Here is a 21,219-nt window from a genome sequence, read left to right on the forward strand (position 1 = left end):
CTTCATTACTTTCACTCAATTTCATTAATAATTACTTCAATTGAATATTAAAAATGTAAGTTGTTTATATGTATTAAATTGAAATTAATTATAAATATTTTAATTTTGCTTTTAGTAATATTAAATTTGCTTGCATACAAAATTAGGCATATATTTGCAGATAATATGAAAATTAATATACGTTTTTCATGCGTAATTGTGTCTTTAACTAAACAATTAATTCAATATTAATGTATTTAATAATATAAGTTTTACAACTTAATGAAAGTTTAGATATGTAGATATAAGATATATCTATGCTAGACTTAAAAATTTTTGCACATATTCTTATGAATATAATTTAAAGAATTAGAATTTAAATAGAAATTTGTTTTATCTATTAAGAATTATAATGAGTATTCTATTTTATTTATAGTAAAGTATAGTAGAGTGTTTTGTTAAATTCTCTTTCTAAACTTGACTTTACCTATAGCATGTAAAATATTTATTCGATTTATAGAAGTTACTTATTATACAAGTTTTCTTTCTTTATTTCCTTTTCTTCATCTGTCTTACGTTTTATTGTTTTCAAGTTATTAAAATTTAAAACCATGTACAGAGTACAATAAGAGATCGCGAAACCATCCGACTTCCCTTCTCATTCTATTAAGAATCCTGGAAATGACTACGGTTGTTCACCGCGTGGAAGGATTCATTGTTTGGAAGCGCGGGAACTTCGGTGTGACTTGTTAAGCGAAGAAAACTCTTCTCACGGTGCAAAGTTCACGGCCAGCGCGTCGATCTTTATCTACGTAGCCATGTCCGGGGACCCCTCGAGTCGTTACACGCTAAAATTACGTCGCCAATAATGAGGACGTAGTCTTCGAATAATCTCGGTACCACGTCCTTGTATTTCTTTACCTTGCTATTTTCTCAACGTTAAAACATCGATCTTGCATCTTTTATTTATAATATAACGTAACATTAACTATATACACTATATTGGAAAACAAACTACCGTAAGATCCTCATTTATATTCTATCATTCATATCTGAATTTTACATGATGAAACATATTGCATAATTTGCTATGTCCTAATATTGTACAGATATATTTATAAGAATTTTTTTCATTCTATTTTACTCTTGATTCCATAAATAATATTGGTTCTTAATTATAGAAATCTTATAATAATATTTATAATCTTTTTAGGTATAATGATAATTAAAAGAGATAATATTTTAGATATGAAAACTACTAAATATTGAATCATGGTAGAAGACGTTTACCCTTTACTCTTCAAAGAAAGAAACGAGAATTCTTTATCATAGTTCCGGCTTGAACCTATAATGGTTATGCTTTGATCGTAGTGATTCGTCAACGGCAACGCGGATAATAGTCGCGGTTGCACCGGCTGTGTCGAGGTAACGTCTGCCATATGCCAAGCTGAAAACCGGCCATGATTTTTGCTAGCATCACTGCCGTAAGGCAATCGAAAAACAGAATGTAAGCTCGTTCTTCTGCTATCTAATAGATGTCATACTTATGTCGATAAAACTCTGTTTTAAGATGCCTTTTTAAAAATTTTACAAAAATACTTTTTTAAAAATTTTACAAAAATATAACTTATATGTATTTCTTTGAAGATGTATCAACAAACGCGTCTTATAGTTCCATGTACTATCTATTATTTATCTAATAATTGGAAAACTGCAAATAGGATGAAGCTATATGTAAAGTATAACAGAATGAATAAAATTTCAATATTTCAAGCGAAATAATCCACGATAATTTAAGACACATATTTTATATATTTGTTCAAATATAAAATTCGTATACAAGTCACAACAAACATTTTATTCTGTTCTTTTGAAAGACTACGTCATTCTTTAATAATGCTTATATCAAAAAATCATAATATATAAGAAATACATATTTTTATATTTATTTCATGTTTATTTTTTCTCAGAGATATCCGAAGAAGACGTGCTATTTGTATCAGATGACGTCGAACAGGTACTACAGCTGCAAGAAGTACTACTTGAATCTGACTCACTCAGATTAATGTGCAAATTTGCATTAGGAATTTCGAAATTATTCGGAACAGCAAGTTGAACATTTCTGTCACCGTCGTGCCACGATGACAAAGTTGTGCTGCTATCGCTAAGTTTCGTAATTTTTACTCCAGGCGGAAGTTTTAATTTGACGGAATCATAGTTAACTTTATCATACATCTCACCGATAATTTTTGATGATTCCAGTTTCGATTCTTTCAGTTGCGTTTCTTTACATTTCTTTGCATTTTGATTTTTTTGCGATTTTTCCTTTAGCAGGCAACTGGAAGTTATATTTTGCACATTTAGAGTAGAGATGAAGTTATCATTTTTATTCGGAGATTGTTCGTTTTTTTTTATAACTATCATTTTATTTTCAAGTATAGATGACTTATGAGAATTTAGTACAATCGACTTATTGAAATGGTTGTAAATCCCTTTTTCTCGAAAGCAAAAATCCTGTAACTTTGAATAATTATTTTTTATATGGAGATCTTTGGAAATACAGTTCATATTATCAAAATATTCATTGTTATTGGAATAGTTTATAGCAGTAGTAGGGCGAAGTTCGTAGGGCGAACGTGTAAAAATCTTAGAATTCTCGCAAGTTCCTTTTTTATACATTTTTTTCTTGACTTTCCTTGTTATAACGTGTTTCTTATTGACAACTTTTTTGTTATTCATATAATTGTCGCTCTTTTTTTCATCTTCTGACGACAATATTATTGAATTGTCTACATCAGACGCGAAATCATTATTGTATGTTTTCTGTAGAAATATATTCTTGCTTTATTTTACAATAATTGTTCAAATAAATAAAGTTTTAATATTCCTTAATATACTATTCGCGATTAAATACATTTACAAACAAAATTAACCTATACGTTTCAGCATGGCAGTTACGTTTAATTGATTTTATTTAAGTGATAAAAATAATTCATTCATAGATAATAATTAACAGATAATCTTTAATACACTTTTTTAAGAAAAAAATTTTTTTACCGGTTTTTTGTCATAATGTTGAAGCTGCACATCTCTTGGCACTGGTCTAAACCATGTGCTATAACGTGTTCTTAGATTGAAAAAATATACCTTTCCTGGAAATTGTATGGATTTGCATTCGATCCAATCATAAGTCTCTTGAAAATTACCAAATTCAGAATTCATGTTACGATCACATATTACAAAATTGAAATATCACAATTAACCTCAATGTCGTACACATCCTCATGTGTATGATACCACAGTTTGTGGTTATGTGCTTGTCTCCGCCATTTTTCCCGCTTAAAAATCAATCATAAGAAATATCGATTACATTCGAGAATCGTAGGAAATGTATTCTGTTTCACGCACAGACTAGATAATCGATTTTTAAGCAGGATGCATGGCGGAATGAAGCACAGCTTGTAAAGAAGAAAGTGTTATTCACTTGTAAAGAAGAAAGTGTTATTTAGAAAAATCACCCAGAAGAAGTATCGCCCAGAAGTTCTGAGGTAAAAATATAAATTAATAGTTGTTAGATTTGTGTTTGTGTTATGAATTTTTAATATAAAATGTGCATTTTTGGCCTCAGATTTAACCAAAGTGTAAGATCTAAATAATTCTTACATATAATTTTCAATAATTAAAGAAATAATAGCACATAAACATTTAAACAGAACATATCATGCTAAAATTATTTATAATTTTATATAAAAATTTGATTTCAATTCTAACCAATACAAATATTGTGACCTTGTAATATGACTAATTTTGTATTATATGTATGTATATATATAATATGCTTTTACGTAATTCTTAATTCCAATACATTCTAGTAAATCAACAATAATTTAGATAGGATGTACATATTTAATAACCTAAATAATAGTTCTATTAATTATCTAGTAGTTATTCTGCGTAATATAATAAAATTTCTCATGTCACAGTTTAAAGTATTGATAATTTTTCATCAAGTGTGTCAATATTTTCGTTCTTTTTAAAAAATTTCTTATGGTCCATTGCAAGTAAATTATATTTTGCAAGTAATAATTATATTTTACAGATTTTATTAATCGTTTTGAGTGTTTTAGGTTTGGGTTAGTTTTTTAGGTACAGATTCGACAGAAGATTTTTTTCTTTTGAATTGTATTTATATGAATAGAGAGAGAATATCAGATTATAAGAGAACATTCTATAGAATAATGTATTTATATGAATGAATAAAAATCACTTTTTGTGGAGATGTTAGACTAAAGTAGACTAAATTAGACTTAATTAGGCTACAGATAGTATTATTTGATATGTAATTACTAATTTATTTATAATTTAATAATTTTTATATATATATAATAATTTTTATACATTATTATATAGCTAAACTAATTATATAACTATATACAATTATTAATTATATGGCAATTAATATGAGCTGATTGACTGCGATTTCGGTTAGATGATTGTGTAGATGTACATATCCATTTGATTAATGAAAAATCAATAATATATAGTTTCGACATATGGGTAACTAATTTGTAAGCGTACGGAAAATATTTCATTCGAATTTGTATATTTTTCGTACAAAAGTATTTTAGGAAGTCTAGGATTAATTATTTCTTCTACAATGATTATATATGTAAATGAGAGGGTTGTTCTTTCTTCTTCTCTTTGATTTCTCCCATGTTATATCGAATTTTTGATAAAATTTATTTGAACTGATAAGTTCTTTAATATTTTATTAATAACTTTAGAATTTTAATTTACTGTATGAAAAAAGACCCTCGTTATAAAAATAATTATAGTTATCCCGTACTTCCATCTGTGATGACGTTCGGCATGTTTCTTAACGTTTTTTTGATCTTGTAAAAACTCTTTAAACTTTTTGTTTAAAGTCTGTCGTTGAAGCATGGACATTATCATTGTTAATTTGGATTGCAAATCCTGCTTGTATCAAAAGAACCGCGCGGAAGTTGAACAGGGAGCAAAGAGATACGTACGCGTAACTATTGTTTGTACATTATTTCCGTTTGATTTTATCTACAAAAGACTGACAAGATTCGGATCTTGTTACGCTTGTTTGTGTCGTTATAGTTAATTTACAGTTTCTAAATTTCGTGGCAATCGAAAACACGATGCATACTAAAACCAGCTATCATACGCATGTATACATATATCTTATTTATTCCAATATTTATCAATATATTCGAAACCTTATAAATAAGTGTCAATAGTATAGTTGCTGTGTATGTACAATACGTATTACATAACATTAGAAATATTTATATATTTATTATCACTGAAAAGAAAGATATCGATTAATTTATTTAAATATCTATTTTTATCGAAAGAAAATGCCCATGTTTCGTCTATGTTTCATTCGTGTAGCTAATTCTTACACCTAAATCACAAATGGAAGTCAGTCTGTCTTTCGTTAGAAGAGCACCGAGAGTCACGATGAAATCTTTCGAAGCACAACCTCCACCTGTTTAAAATTCATCTCGATTAATTTAGCGTTTCGAGCAGAATAGCTCGAACGTGCAGTTACCACTCGCTGATTCGAGAACTGACGTGTAACTAACGTGTCGGAAGTGATTATCATAACGAGAAAATTGTATAATATTAAATATTATAGTTGGCCGCCAGGACACGGTGCGCGCGTTTGAATTTGAAATTATTCGATGCGCGCAGACGGGTGTTCCTTGGCATGGATAAGTTTGTTTACAAGCGGGAAAGCTGCATCCGATGCTCAAAGGTTTCATACATTCAAATTCGATATCCGACACAGCTGGTAATATGAAAATTCAAAGTAGCTGCACGTAGCTGCTATGGACTCGTGAAGCGGGCCACGAGGACGGGTCAGCGACGAATAAAACCGCTTCTAAAATTTTTTTTCTACCTTTTCCCGGAAGGAACGTCCAGTGAATGCGTAATGCTATACGAATGCATCTCCGTAAATGTGCACGTTCAAGGCTCGCGAGGTGAACTACCTTGAAAAATTCATAGTGCTTTTTTTTTTTCCTTTCTTCGATCCTTTGTCGATACGATTTTGTAGTACCAGCTGAGTACTTTTTGTGGACCAAATGTTTTCGGATGACCATTTGTTCTTTTCTTAATCTTTTTACGAAATATTAGATAATTCTATCGATATCGAATTTCGCAAGATTCATACACAAAGTCTTTGTGAGAATGGAACGTTTTTTTTCTTTTTCTGCAAATTAACGATAAATGATAGAATTCATTGAAAACTCGCTTCACAAATAATTATGCACAAAGTCTGTTTACACGGAAAATACAGAATAATTTAATAGCCAATTGTGATTCCAATTCTGAATCTTATAAATCCGCGTAATCGCGATTACAAATTATAATAGAAAAAGGAATCACTGCAGCATCAAGCATTCGAGAATGAATAGAAGACGGTGTATGATTAATGAGAGGTACATAGATTAAACTTGGATACGTTAACGTTCCATTTAAATTGCCTTTGATCTTATCACGATTAAAAAGATTAAAAAAAGGAGCTTAATAATTTCTTAGAAATTTCTCTTCCAAACATTATCTCCTCGCTTTAAGATCTTTATGAATATTCGTTTGGTACGGATAATGTAGAGTGTAGAATACTCTCAGATTAATGCTATTCGACATTGTGTGTAATTGCCAACTCGTGTGTCTATTTAGAATTTTTAGAAGGGGAATATTTCGATTTTTTTAGAAGATGTTGGCGGTTAGGCGGACGTAATCTGATACTTTCGTTATAATTTGGCATACACAAATACTTCGGTGCGTACCGTGAAATTCAGATAATCGATAGCGGATCTCGGTTTCATTGTGAAGGTAGAACAAATTGGTGCACCACCTACAGCGCGAGCAACGCTGAACTCTCGCGTGCATAATCTCTTTGGAAGCTTTCAAGGATGTCCGTAATTTGCAACTGCGCAACTGGCCTCGATGTTTCTTCTTTACGTTTCATTGTACACCACTCCCTGAGGGTGTAGAGTTCTTTGTGTGCTGACTGGACCATGGAAAAGTGTAACAAACGTGTCCTTGCACGAAATAATATCTTTCTTTTCCATTATCTAGATCATTTCTCGACTATAGATCATCTAAAACTATAGGGAAACAGAGAGATTATTATGAGCATTTCTATCTTCAGATCGTTGAGTTTTCATTTCGAGATAATTAATCCGTAGTAAGAACCACAGATTCTTTAACGAAACGTATTACATAAATCGCTTAACAGATTATACAGACGTATTAATTATATTGGGAAGAATCGTTTCGGTCTACCAGAATGAAGCTACACACGCGGGTAATAAATCGTAATTATGTACGTCTGATTTATTGTCATGTTATACGATATCGTTTCTTTGACTCTCGTTCTCGCGAGAAAATTATCGAGGGATAAAAGGACAAACGTTTCTCGTCGGGAGAATTAATGTAATTTGTGCTTGAATGGAAAGAGCTGAAACGCGAAGACATTGCAAATACCTCTGACAGACATGAGTTCGTGTCTGGTCTGTGCTCCTAGCAACAAGTCATAAGCTATACTTTGTACGTACTTGTCAGAAACGGCGAGAAAATAAGGCAGAGAGAACAAGAGTGAGAGAGAGAGAGAGAGAGAGAGAGAGAGAGAGAGAGAGGACGAGGTAGGGAGAGAGAAAGAAAGAGGAAGAAGCGAAAGGAGAGAAGGTTGAAAGACGAGGTGGAAAAGAGATGGGGAAAGAAGTCCGGTGGAATGTCTCGGAAAGACCTAAGGATTCTCACCGAGCGGTGCTCTTGCGGCTCGACAAAAACCATTTTTTTTTTGCACCTAGTGCCAGGTACGATGGTGGAAAGAATGAGATCGCAGAATGAACATTAATAGTAGCTAGAATACACGGTAGGAGGATCGGAGCACGGCTTTCGTAATTTGAGAGTTTTTCGAATCTTTGATCGCGCGGAGGAGCTCCTTTATTTAGATTCATTCCCCGGATGCTGCGTGGCCCGCAGGTGGTATATATATCGTTTGCTCTTTCTTAGGGTCGCTCGACGTCAGTTAACACACGAATACATCCGTGTATTAACATTACATAAAACTCTATCTTCGATTACGCGAGTCGGAGAATAGAAATGTTTATTCGATAAAAGTTCAACGAATTTGTGGTACGTTGGAGGATTGATTGGGAAGTAAGAAAAAGGAAGGATAAAACAGAAATTAATAACGGCATCTATTTTTTCTTTCTTTATTTTTATTTTTTATTTTTTTCATTTTTTTTTTTTTTTTTATAATTGTTGTATGTGTATATATAGAGAGTTATATATATATATGTATATAGATAGATTTCTTCTTTTTTTCCCTTTCCTTCTTTTTGCTCCTTTCTTCGTACATTTTCTTATCTCTTTCTTTCTTTTTTTTTTCCTTCTAACTTTAGAACCACTGATACCCCGTGTATTCTCCATACACTTTCTCTCTTTTCTCTACTTATCAATGCTTAAAAACGGCGTAAAACGGAACTGAATACGAATGAATCATAATTAAATAAATATCACTGACAAATAAAAAGAAAAAAAAAAAAAAAGAGGAGAAGAAAAAGAAAAAAGATGATCGCAATCGAGGCGCTTCTCATCATCCTCTTCGTTCCGTTCGTTAAATTATGCAGTCTCTTGTTCGCTTTTAACTTCGTTTTTTAGTCTTTCTTTCTTTCTTTTTTTTTTTTTTGGCACTAAAGAATTTCACTACGTATAAATCGTAAATCGAGTAAGTCTGCGAAGGATTAAAAAAGAGAAAAAAAAGGGGAGGGGGGTGGGGCATCGGGGATAGAAATTAAAAGAAGATCGACAGAGACTTCGCGGAAGAAATTGACGCGAAATTCAAAACCGCGGACCCTTTCTTGTCAATACGAAGAACGATCGAAATCTCGTTTCCTCTCGATTCAAGCCAAAGAAGAAGAAGAAGAAGAGAAAAAAAAGAAGGATTGAACTAAAAGAAAAAAACGAGGAAAATAAATAAATAAAAAAGAAAAATTTAACGAAGAGAGAACGACGGAAGGAGGGACTATACGTTCGAAGAAGATAGCCGTTTGGCACTAATACGGTGAATCGAGAAACTTTTCTCGGCGTTTATCGTGAGATCTACATGTTGTCTTTTTCGAATTAAAAGAAAAAGTAAAACACAAGAAATAAAAAGGGGGAAGTCTTAACGATAAACTACGCTTAAATTAATGTATCTTTATCGATGGAATCTACTGTTAAAAAATATCATAATAGTAATAATAATAGCCGTAATATAATATTAGCAACAATAATAAAGAGTTCTTTAAAAAAGCTTGCTTATGCGAATCGACAGAAAAGAAAATTCGAAAGTCTGGCCAAGGAAATGAAAATTAAATTGTTGAGAAGTGGCGTCTCGAGAGGCAACGAGACGAAGAAAATCTTTTTATGCCTTTCGTCACTTCGATTTGAGTATTGGGGAACGGGGAGGAGGGGACAAAGAAAAAAAGGATCTGAATGCCATTTAAAAAAAAAAGTGAGGGAGGAATAAAATACGTAAAAGGAATTTTTCAATTAAAAAAAAAAAAAAAAGCGAAAATTGCATTTTACGGAAGTAACAATGATCGAAAAAATTAAGGAGGAAAAAAAGAAAACAAAAGTACAAAAGTTATAATAATAATAATAAGAATAAGAATACGAATATTAATAATATTGTTAATAATAGTAATAATAATAGTGATATAAAATGTTGAAGTCATGCGGGGAAACAAAAAAAAAAAAAAAAAGAAAAAACCCCACACGAGGTGCCATAAATAATAGAAAAAAAAATGGAAAACCAGAAGTGGTGTCCCTGTTTAATGATAATAATAATAATAATAATAATAATAATAATGATAATGATAATAATAATAATCGTCATGTGAAATGGTAAAACGCACGCGCCTAAAATTGGGAAAAAAACAAAAGCGCGGGAAAAAACCAGCACGATTCGACAATATATACATATAAATATGCCCTTTTTCTTTTCTTCAAACAACCGACACAAGAACACATATTTAATGCCTCGACGAAGATAAAAAGGAAACAGTTGTTACTTAAAAACGACCTACAAGAAATGAGTAAAACGACGAAAAAGAAAAGGAAAGAAAAAAAAATAATAAAGAGGAAAAACGTAACAAAGAGACGTACTTGTTCTACATTAATAACCTAATTAATTAAAAAAAAAAAAAAAATTACAGTTCCTAATTTTTGCGAACTCGTCTTCTGTTTCTCATCCTCTCCCTCTCTCCTATGTCCGCTATGTTTAAATCTTTGTACAAATATACGTTGAACAATAACGCCTGAAGAGAGAGGAAAAACAAAAAACAAAAAACAAAAAACAAATATATATGCATGTACGGTTCTCTCATTTTCCCTCTTCTTCTTCTTCTATATCTTCCCTTATCTTCCCATCTTTAAATTTAATACGTTTTGCAATTGCGTAAAGGTCATGTTCGATAAAACGTCTTTCACAGCAGATCTATTCGACTGCCAATTCTCATCAGCATTAAACACTGTAGGGGGGTGGGTGGGTAGGTGGTTGGGTAGGGTAGGATATATAATAATTTCCTTTATTTTATTACGCTCCTTTATAGCTATAGTGAAAGACCATGGCCCGACTTCCGGGAGAGCCACGAGTCTCGAATAGAAAAAAAGTTTCCTGGTAATCCGCGAAAAGATAAAACTTTTCTCATGTTTTTTTTTTTCTTTTTTCTTTGCCTTTTTTTCCAGAACTCTAGGAAGACTATGATTAACCGTAGGCTAGAATTCAGTTAATGTTGCATCTTTTTTTTTCTGTTTTTTTTTTTTCTTTTTTCATTTTAAATCCTATCATTAATGTGTATATGTATATATATATATCATATATTACTTGTGTATATATATATATTTTATATATATATATAATTGTATGCGTAGATGCCCCCGACGCGATATCCGCAAAAACTCGCAAGTGTAATCTTATTTTTATTGTATCATTTAAAATGTGATGCGACCTTCAAATCAGGAACATATATTTTATATATATTTAATTTTCGTGTCAGAGTTGTCCTTTTCTTTTCTTTTTTTTCTTTTTTCCTCCCTTTGGGACTGAAACTGCCGTTTCTTTTTTTCTTTTTGGTTTTGACTACGCGACACAATTCTTCCTGTTCTTCATTGTCTTTTACGGCTGGCAAACAACGGCTTCTGTTCCGATATTTATATATATATATATGATGTGTGTGTGTGTGTATGTGTCATTCTCTTTCGTACACGTTCTTACAATTGCAGCAACTTAATCCAGAAACCCTTCTCTCGATTTGTATTCATTTTCGTGTTCTTGCGCACATTATCAATCAATAGACCGATTATCAATCAATGCCAAGAATGGTAAAATCAAACATTTAAGCAAGAAAATTCGTTTAAATTTTTGGAAATGGATAGTCCCTCTTGTTGATACATAAATAGTTTCGCCAAGGGGAATAATAATCATATCGGTCATGTATGCATTTTCTTGCATTAAAAATTTTAAAATCCTCCGTCAAATTAATTAAATTTGTTCGTCATTGCTTTAGAGATACCATAGATTACGAGTAGCGAAAAAAACAATGGACACCTTTTCTTTTATGAATTTAGTTTCTTTTTTTCTCTTTTTTCCCCTATTTTTTCTTTTTTTTTTTCTTTTTTGGTTTTTCAAGCTGCACACAGATAGCACGTCATCGTAAACGAACACAAAGAACGATTACAAAAACCGAAATCGTGTCGAAGTATATTTTTTTAGGTGGCACCTAAAAAGGCCTTGGAAACTGTGTTTTTATTTATATATATATATTTTTTTAATAGCGATAAAAACATTAGATCAGATAAAAGTATAATACGTAGAACATATCTGAATAAGTTTACTTTAATAGACTGATAATATATATATATATATATAATACTATATTATATATACTATATATATATATATCTTTTGTCTCTTACAAACTGCTTACAATAAGGTGATATATCCATTACTTTTTTGTCATTTAATAATTATTAGTTATTATTATTTTTTTTTAACAATGTAAGCAGAGTTTTCTTCATGTAGTTTTTATGTAGAGAGTGACTATTATAATTCTATACATATTAGGATAATAAGACTTTTGAGATTGTAAAAATCATCAAAAAATCTATCACAATTACCATTTACGTAACAAGTAATTCTCGTTTCATTTTTTTTCCGTTTATATTATTATTGTAATTTAAACATCAAGGCAAATAAGGGGTGAATTTCAACAGTGGCCTAAATTAGCCAAGTAGTCTTCCACAGATAAAAATATGTAAATAGAGTAAATCTATATACTAAAATATTCAAGTATATATAAGGTGAGCGTAATATAATAATTTTGTGAGGTAAAAGACCCTCTCTCTCATTCATGGTCATCCATTCATTACACTATGAGTTCACTTTTTTTTATTTTCTTCTTCTTTAAATATGACTGGCAAAAATGTTTGCAACATATTTCTCTTTACTTTTTCTCAATATTATTATTATTATTTTTTTTTCTTTCTTATATTCAACATATTATTAGAGACCATTCGATGGCTTTGTATCGGGTGTCATTGTGCATTAAACAGAAATACACCTTCCACAAGACGTTCTCATTTTGGTATCTCTAATTATATTTACCTAGCAACAACATCAGAGACTCTGTAAGGACACAACTTATCCTGACGATACTATTATCACAGGCATTATTTATATAACTCTGCTAACCATGACTATTAAATACTTCAGAATTACTTCTTTTTTTCTTTCTTTCTTTAATATATATAAAATTAAAACTTCTAATAATAAAAGATGATTACGACTGATTAGCTTAGGTGTACGTACGTAGGCTTCGTGCAATTTACTACAAATGTTATGCGCAAATTTACTTTTTTTTTCCTTTTTTTTTTATTGTTTTGTTTTGAGTAGCCCTCTATTATCGTTTCTGCAGTTTTGCATCGTTCTCCCTAAGATTTTCGACGTATCTCCCACTTCCTCATTAAACAGCCATTCATCCCTTTAAAACCAATTCTATTCAGCATAGCCAATTTGTATGCGAGAAACAAATTTGTCAAAGCTATCCAAGTAGAAATATATATATATATGGATGTGCTTCCTCTAACATTTGGTATGGCAAGATAGTTTTATTCACATTCAATCGTTATTGTAGGTAATTGTAACACAGTATATAGCGATTTGCCCGATATATATGTATATATATATATGCATATATAAATGTGTATATATATATATATGTATATATATATATATGTTGTATACACATTGCATTTATTTTTTGTTTTATAGTTTCAATTAAATCTTAAGGCTGATCATGTAAACAACCCTAAAAAATATGTGTATTTCTATATATATATGTTTGTGTTTTACATGAATTTTCATCTTTTTTTCCTTACTGATCATGTTTAATTATATATATACATAAATAGAAGTTGTTTAGCAAACTGTACGTTGTTTTTTCCATTTTTTTCTTTTTTAAATCTTTTTATACATAGATAAAGATATTGTTCCTATGATATACCGGTATAGTATAATTTTATACTTATGAATCTTGTATAATATATTACATGATCGTTCCACAACATTGTTAAATGTCGGAGCGATTCTGTAATTTTTATAACAAATACATTTACATGGTATGGATATATTATTATTATTATTCGCTAGCACCACGAACCAATAATTCACACACGCATGTATTTATATGGTGGACCATAATAAAGCATCCTGAGTAAATATTGTAACCATTATGTGCCTCGTCTATTTTATATATATATAATATATATACATATATATATAATATAACATAATATAATATAATATATATTATAAAATTTTATAATATATATTATATAAAATTTTATATAATATATATATATATATTTTTGTTTCTTTTAACAATGCACAAACGGGATCTATTATCAGTGGCAAGTCTAGAATAATTGTTTTCGATTTTTTTTTCTTTTAATTTTCTCGGATATAATATATCATGTACGATTCCTCGTCCCGCAAGACAATTAAATGTTTGATTTTCAACATATTTGTAATTCTATGTCTTTCTTTTTTTTTTCCCCCTACATTAACGTTGTCCCATAAAATTCCTTTGTTTCTCTTACTCTTTTAGAACTATTAATTTTCAAATGCACGAAAAGAATCACCAGGAACATGGCTCGTATTTTTCCCTTTCTTTTCTTTTTATTTTTCCTTTTCGTTTAAGCTTCGTGCCTGCCGTAACGAGGAGTACTGTTTGCATTTTGTTCGTCCTTTCTTTTTTTTCTTTTTTATCATTTTCTGTTTGTTTAAATAGGGATATGATATGATAAGAGCAGGAAGTACTACCATGTGTCGCAGCATGCAACGTTTGTTTTCCCCATTCGCATTAAGCACAGGAATTTGTATTATCATTTACTTTTTTTTTCTAATAACCGCAACCTTTCGTTTCATTAACATGCCTAGTAGATTACCTAACAATCCTTAACGAAACCTTAGAAACTTAGTGTGTCTACGAATAGGTCTCGAAGTAACGTGTGGAAGAAAGAATCTTATTAATTTCTCCTTCCTCTCCCCATGTCGTGTATAACTACCGTTCTGACGTCACGATGCAACAGATAAAGATAACACGTTGCTTCGAGCACGGATTGAAAAATCAGCGTGTAAAACAGTGCTCGTTAGAGACTAGAATAATTTGATTTGTAAACATACCTAAAATACTGACGAAGTCGAAGATGCGACCGATTGTGACGGAAAGCTATTATTCTGCAACTTCCTTGCATCTCTTCTAGCTCTTCATATGTTCCTCCTCTTCTACTTCCAGTCAAAGCGATCCAATTCAGCTTTTCTTTTTTTTTTTTCAATTCTTTTCACTCACTACGATCCACTTTGCTTGACTTCATTTTTCCTCTTCTTTTTTTTTCTTCCTCGTGTTAATTTATCTTGGCAGTTTACCAAATGCAACTTCGCTAAATTACTATTATACTGTTTTTTGGTCGGAGACGTACGTTTACCTTATTTTTTTTTTGTTTTGTTTGTTTTTTTTTTTTTTTTCTTCTTTCGAACATTCTTACTTTCATAAAACAGGGACGCATTTATACTTATTTTTCCATTTTTTTTTTTCTTTGATACAGACTATTAAAGCTGCATGCTGCACTTGTTTGTAATTCTATTGCTTGAATAGGCCCAAATCTCAAAGAACTCGATGCCATGGGCGTATTGGATATATTTTCTCTGGTATTTTTTTTTTTTTTTTGTTTTTTGGTTTGTTTTTTTCATTTTTATCGATTCGTTCTTCGTTAAGAGTAGAGCAACATTCGTCAAGGAAATTCCACTCGCTGAAGAAAGTTACGACATATTTATTTGGTCTGCCTCTTCGCTTCATGATATGTAAAGAGTATTCAACACGAGAACGTGATGATTATTTTTAGCCAGAGTTACGATATATCCCTCTGAGGTTATTTTCAAGCCACAACATCGAGATACCTGCGAAATTCCATCAGGTGATCGTGTGAAAACGGAAACGGCCTAAATTTAATCTCAACGAACTGAGGTTAAGGCCATTCTATTCGAAAAGAAGAAAATTAAAAAAACTTTGGGCAGTTTACCTTAACATATGGACATTCGAACTCGGAAATCAAGGAACCATCTCTTGAAAAAACAGCCACATGGAAACGATTGCCATGCGAGTCTCCTATTAATATATCTCCTGCATCGCTAATATCGATCCCATTTGGAAAATTTGTTACATTGTCACAGCCAATGCGACGCAAAAACTTTCCCTCCTCGTTAAACACCACAACACAATGTCCCTTAAAGTCGCAGACAAAATATTCTTTACCTGCAAACGAAAAAAAAAAAAGTTTGTAACTCGTAAAACCTGCCAGACATTACGCGATTAAACATAAGCGGAAAGGAATTATTTACCACTTATTGCAATATCACTTGGTTCTCTCATATATTCACTGCAATCGAACCATCTCAACAGGTCTCCTGTATCGCTAATTACAAACACCGTCGGTGATACACTATCAACAGCCAAAATGTGGCCTTCGCTGGTTACAGCTAGGCCAGCTACAATATCGATGTAACGAATTGCTATCTTCTTGATAAAGTGACCACTTTTTGTAAATATTTGCATCCTCGATCGTTCATTCCCTCGATCACAAACAACGAATTTCCCACTGTTCCTCATCACAGCAACCTTTCTAGGGTACCATAATTGCCCCTCCTCCTTGCCAGGTACACCAAATTGGAATTTGAATACGCCAGTCTTTTCAAATATCTAAAAGCAGATTTTTTCAATTAACGTACGAAGCAGAGGGTGGCTTGAGCTAATTAATGTTTAAGTATTGAGCAGAAAATAACCTGAATCCGGTGATTATTCGTATCGGCAACGATAATATCTTCATCGGCGCTCAAACAAAATCCGTGGGGTGAGCTGAATTGACCTTTGCTCGGACCTAACTGCCCAAATTTACACCTGATTTGCATGGGAGTTAATTTCGTATTATTCGAACGTGGATGAGCGTAATTCCCAGAACCAGAACCAGTTACATTGCCGACCGTGTTTCCCACCACCACGGGCATGTTGTGCATGGAGTCTGCTCTTAAATCGTCTGCAACAAATACATAATTCCAGTTTATCTGAAACATACATGATAATCCATAAAGATCTTACCAGCGCCCTGTGAAAGTATCGGCGAAGTAGACGAGGATAACGATTGAAATCCTCCGTTTAAAAGACTATTAGCAGCTAGGCTCAAGTTTGGTGTGTCGACAATGGCTGGTGAAGGACCTCTTCCTAATACTAGACCGCTACCACCGTTAATAGCAGGATTGCCAAGATCTAAAAAATAAATAGAAATGCTGACCGACTTGAAGAAAGACGTTGAAAAGACAGAAAAAGGGAGTAGTTCATAGTTTATGGTCAGTGATCAATTCTGTACCTTGATTGCCAAGTGTATTTCCTAATTTTGCTAGAGCTTGCAAATTGTTAATCGCATGGCTGGTAGAACTCAGATCGCCGGCAAATAAATCTGCTAAAGTGAAAGGTGGCGTTGGGCTGGGATTCGAACTGGGCCCAACTACATTCGTATCTCCGACCATTTCGACCTTCTCTGCCAAACTGGCCAACTGCTGCAGATTGTACTCTTGAATACTGGTGAGTCCATGAATGGGACCTGGAGGAAGGGACACAGGAGGTGGTGGAGGTGGAATATTTTGAGGGCTTGACGTTGGAGGTATAACAAATGATGGATCACCTTCGAAGGAGGATTGCATTGATGTGGGAAGAGAGATAGGAGACCTTGTATTAATAGAACGGGGACAGCCCATTGAGGTATGTACAACTTGTTGATTTGCAGATACTCCTGGCATAGTTGTAATTGGTTCTGCTATGGATTTTGTTACCGGTGTACTCTCAGTATGAAATTTACCAAATACTTCCTGCAATCATGTTTCCTCAACATATTTCTGTTCGTTGAAATATGACTACACATAATATAGTAACCTACCTTTAACGCTTTTTCAAACTCGTTATAGTCTGTTTGAAATTGAATAGAAAACGAAACATTTGGCTTCGGTGTGTTTTTTATTAAGTTCATCAACTGTGTTCCTACGATACGACGAAGCGCGAGGATTTCCACAGCATCGCCGTGTTCAAGAAGTCTGGAGGTAAAACGACAAGCATCTTCTATCTTCTCCACCGTCTTCTCAACGCTATGAATGTAAATAAATACGTTTGATAAATATCTTTCAAACATGTAAATAATATCCATTACAAAGAAAGAATGTCTCATTTACCTGTGAAATGTATCCATTATTTCTAATTCCCTATCCGAATGTAACTTTTCAAGTTCAACCAAGGCATTGTCTCGACACTTTTCTAAGACAGCTTTATAACTCTGAAACGTTTCTACAATTAAATCTTTAGCTTGATCATGTTGTGCTTGCAGTTCACTAAGCGCATTCTCTAATTGTGCAGACACTTGGTCGCAATCTGCAATTCTTGCTTTGCTCTCGTTCATCAGCTTTATTAATTCTTCCTTCTGACGTGGTTCGGCATCCATTAGCCGTTCATACTGATGCTCTGGAGCTTTGTGTTCAATAAGCAAACACTCATTACATATAGGTTCCTGAATTGAACAATCAATAAAATGAACTTTACAATATCCCAATGCTTCTAACAGTAATGATAATAATAATAATGGTAAAAAGTTCAAGTCTATTCATAATCCATACTTAGTATGGGCTCAACCGACTTCAACGAATTGTCACATAATCAAGGAACTTGATCAAGGAAAAAAAGCAATTACCTGGCAAGTATAGCAATAAAACTTCATATTCTCAGCAGGATGATACTCGCAAAAAATAGGTTTATGTATCGGTATAGCTTCGTTGGATTGCTTCAAATCTTCAAACGCCACGACCTTGTGGCTTTCAAAACAACGCATGAACTGGTGCGCGGTATTGCAATTCGGACACAAGAAGTTGGCACAGTCCGAGCAGCGCGCGACCGCGCTCTCTTTGGCTTTACACGAGGTACAAAGTACAGCCATGTTCTCGATCGCAGACATGTCAAGTATGTTCGTTAAAACGTAGTCGCACGTCAATGACGCGGCACCCTTAGAACTAATGGAAGTTTCTTGTTGACAGAGCGGGCAGACCAGTACGGAGCTAACCTTCGAGTCGCCCGCCTCATCCATCAGAAGTTTGTCCAGGCACGCCTCGCAAAACACATGGAGACAGGAGAGCACTCGTGGTGAACAGAGTTTGCTCAAGCAGATGGCGCATTCTTGATCACCAGACTCCCCGGAGCCGCAGTTGATCTCCTCCAGAGCATTGCCAGAGTTCGAGGTCTCGCTGCAGCTGGTGACGGCATTTATGTTTCGTTCGCTGAACACGTTTCCATTCTCCACGTCGTCATTTTGGGCGATACCAGTTCCAGCTGAGACTGATGCCGTGCCAGAGGGGACAGCCACCATGGACGATGCCATCCTTACAAGCCTCTTCTTGCCTGTATGTGAACGTCTTCCACCTTGTGAGCAACTCTCTGTCTCTTGCTGACTTTCTCGAGGTAATCGTGAGAGATCTGAGATCTACGTTGTCTCATTCAACGTTTCGCTCTAACAAACAGGAGGGCAAACTTTTATGATTAAGGAAAAAAAACAAAAATAAAGATAGAGACAGATAGATAGAGAGGGAGAGGGAGAGAGGAAAAGAGAGAGAGAGAGAGAAAAGGTACAAACCCCTTTTTCAAATCGTTAAACACGAGGGCCAGAACCACATCGCAGCATCAACCATTGAATCAACGAAACAAAACACTGTCGGTGTCACGGTCGGCCTCACCAATAGGGATTCCCGCTGCTGTCGTGTTGTATAAAAATAATACTTGTTGCGGCGCTACACTACAAACGGGAGAGAAAACAAAACAAGAAAGAGAGAGAAAGAAGACGAAGACAAGAAATCGAATTAACGGACGACGTTCGCTACGACGAATGAATTCTCATTGTGCAGCATTTCAAGTTCAAGCGACGTGCTCTCGTGGTTTCCTTCTCTCTCCTCGGCCAGTTTCTCTGTCTCTCCCTCGTTTCTCGTGTATCATTCGAGATCAGTGAAGAGAATTTCCTCGCGACAACGGTGTGTTCACTTCGTGGCTCGCGGTAGGCGCACACGCGCGGTTAACTCGTTTCCCTCTCGTACCTCCCCAAATATCTTGGCCTTGCGTCCACCCCTTCTATTTACATTTGTCACACTGGCCACCTTTCTCGCTAACTGACCGGAATGCTTACCAATACTGGCTTCGTGCATTAAATTCTCAGCCCGGAGTCGATGATCAACACATCGGCCTGCGTGTCCAGCGTACTAACAAACATTTTTTTTTTATCGATTATCACGCGTCACCTCGGAATCATACGCGACAGCAAAACCGTGACTGTTTTCTATCAGTGTCAATTGTTATCGGGACGTCTTGGACCGCGTTTTCCAATGTATTTCTCTTTTTTCCTCTTTTTTTGCTTCACATGTAGAGCGAAGGAGCTGATCATTCGAACCGAGACGAGTTGACCCCAATGCAAGAGCCCCGCGAACAATCAGTAACAATGATGGGCGCATTTGCGAACTCGTAGCTCGAACCGTTTGGAAACTCGCCCCGAGTCTCGTCGGCGGAGCCGAGTCAAGCGACACTTCTCGACCACGAAGTTAAGTTACGATGTTTTGAATATCCAACGTTGACCCAATTTTTCAATCTGCAGTAAAAAAATATAAAAGATACAGGGTATACAAATAACGAGAATATAAAATTTTATAGAACAAAATGTAAAGGCTGAGAAGAGCAAAACTCGATTGCAGGACAATATTAACTCAAACATTATATCTAGTAATATATTTTATATATTTTTACCACATCTTTGAGTCTTTAAACTTACCTTTGAATATATAAAAATCCGTAGCTTGTCGATAGTAAAAGAAGCAATTATATAATAGACAACTATTTCCCTTTTACATTTATTTATTCAGTATACATTGATGCAAATTATCGTAGAAGCGTAAATTTAATTTTTACCAGCCAAAGATACACGAATTATTATACTTTCCATTGTAATAAATTCGTAAAGATGTAAATTTTCAATGGAAATGTAACAATTATTAAACCATTGATCAGTGAAAACATTTCATTCTCGAGATCATTGTGTTTGAAAATTTGCCTTAATTTGATTAGACTTGATTATATAGTAAAAATAGACTTGATTATATAGTAAATGTCGAGAATTTTTTCACAGGCCGTTTTGTTTTCGAATTAAATTAAAGGTTTATACTTTCTTAATTAAAACAAAATTTCCAATTCCTTGAAAATGGGACTTTAAGCGGAAAAATTTTTCTCTCCGATTTTTTACCTAGCCCTCTGATTGGCTGTTTGTATTCCACTGGAAATTAAACGCCGCGTGAAAATCTTTATCCCAGATTTTATTGATTTTTGATCTCTTAATCTACGTAGAATTATTTTTTCGACTCCGTCATTCAATAATCTTTTACACAGAATTCATAAATTACGAAAAAAGATAAGATGATCAAATGTTCTTTTCAAATTTCACGCGCTTCACACTGCGTTTCCAACGAACTGCATTTTCAATATACGAATAAATGTTGAAAATTACATTCCACTTTTTATAACGGATAAA

At 33.5% G+C, this 21,219-nt stretch overlaps 2 protein-coding genes and 1 long non-coding RNA gene across 3 annotated transcripts; 1 reads left to right on the plus strand and 2 right to left on the minus strand.

Annotated features, from left to right (window-relative positions):
* Nucleotides 1–569: 569 nt before the first annotated feature.
* On the plus strand, nucleotides 570–2,837 carry LOC122533440. The gene is made up of 3 exons (XR_006307715.1): nucleotides 570–998; nucleotides 1,193–1,486; nucleotides 1,950–2,837. It is a non-coding gene; the product is annotated as an uncharacterized LOC122533440 (long non-coding RNA).
* LOC122533439 lies at nucleotides 1,810–3,311 on the minus strand. The gene is made up of 2 exons (XM_043663107.1): nucleotides 3,037–3,311; nucleotides 1,810–2,802 (listed from the first exon to the last, which is right to left on the minus strand). The coding sequence occupies exons 1-2, from the start codon at nucleotides 3,199–3,201 to the stop codon at nucleotides 1,936–1,938; spliced, it is 1,032 nt and encodes a 343-aa protein (XP_043519042.1). The 5' UTR covers nucleotides 3,202–3,311; the 3' UTR covers nucleotides 1,810–1,935.
* Nucleotides 3,312–13,929: 10,618 nt separating this feature from the next.
* On the minus strand, nucleotides 13,930–20,144 carry LOC122533446 (B-box type zinc finger protein ncl-1-like). The gene is made up of 10 exons (XM_043663153.1): nucleotides 19,288–20,144; nucleotides 18,355–19,164; nucleotides 17,843–18,174; nucleotides 17,554–17,758; nucleotides 16,987–17,485; nucleotides 16,719–16,886; nucleotides 16,406–16,656; nucleotides 15,965–16,322; nucleotides 15,646–15,878; nucleotides 13,930–15,523 (listed from the first exon to the last, which is right to left on the minus strand). The coding sequence occupies exons 2-10, from the start codon at nucleotides 19,033–19,035 to the stop codon at nucleotides 15,419–15,421; spliced, it is 2,832 nt and encodes a 943-aa protein (XP_043519088.1). The 5' UTR covers nucleotides 19,036–19,164; nucleotides 19,288–20,144; the 3' UTR covers nucleotides 13,930–15,418.
* Nucleotides 20,145–21,219: the final 1,075 nt, after the last annotated feature.

This window comes from Frieseomelitta varia, unplaced genomic scaffold, assembly GCF_011392965.1.
Source record: "Frieseomelitta varia isolate USP_RPSP 00005682 unplaced genomic scaffold, Fvar_1.2 scaffold_530, whole genome shotgun sequence".
Classification (NCBI taxonomy): domain Eukaryota; kingdom Metazoa; phylum Arthropoda; class Insecta; order Hymenoptera; family Apidae; genus Frieseomelitta; species Frieseomelitta varia.

Excerpts from the sequence above, each read along its gene's own strand:
- LOC122533439 (XM_043663107.1), bottom strand. The coding sequence starts at position 3,201 with ATGAATTCTGAATTTGGTAATTTTCAAGAGACTTATGATTGGATCGAA. Across the intron at positions 2,803-3,036 it reads AACATTATGACAAAAAACCG|AAAACATACAATAATGATTT; the intron begins GTAAAAAAATTT and ends ATATTTCTACAG.
- LOC122533446 (XM_043663153.1), bottom strand. The coding sequence starts at position 19,035 with ATGGCATCGTCCATGGTGGCTGTCCCCTCTGGCACGGCATCAGTCTCA. Across the intron at positions 17,486-17,553 it reads AGTTTGAAAAAGCGTTAAAG|GAAGTATTTGGTAAATTTCA; the intron begins GTAGGTTACTAT and ends ACATGATTGCAG. Across the intron at positions 15,879-15,964 it reads AAGTGATATTGCAATAAGTG|GTAAAGAATATTTTGTCTGC; the intron begins GTAAATAATTCC and ends TTTCGTTTGCAG.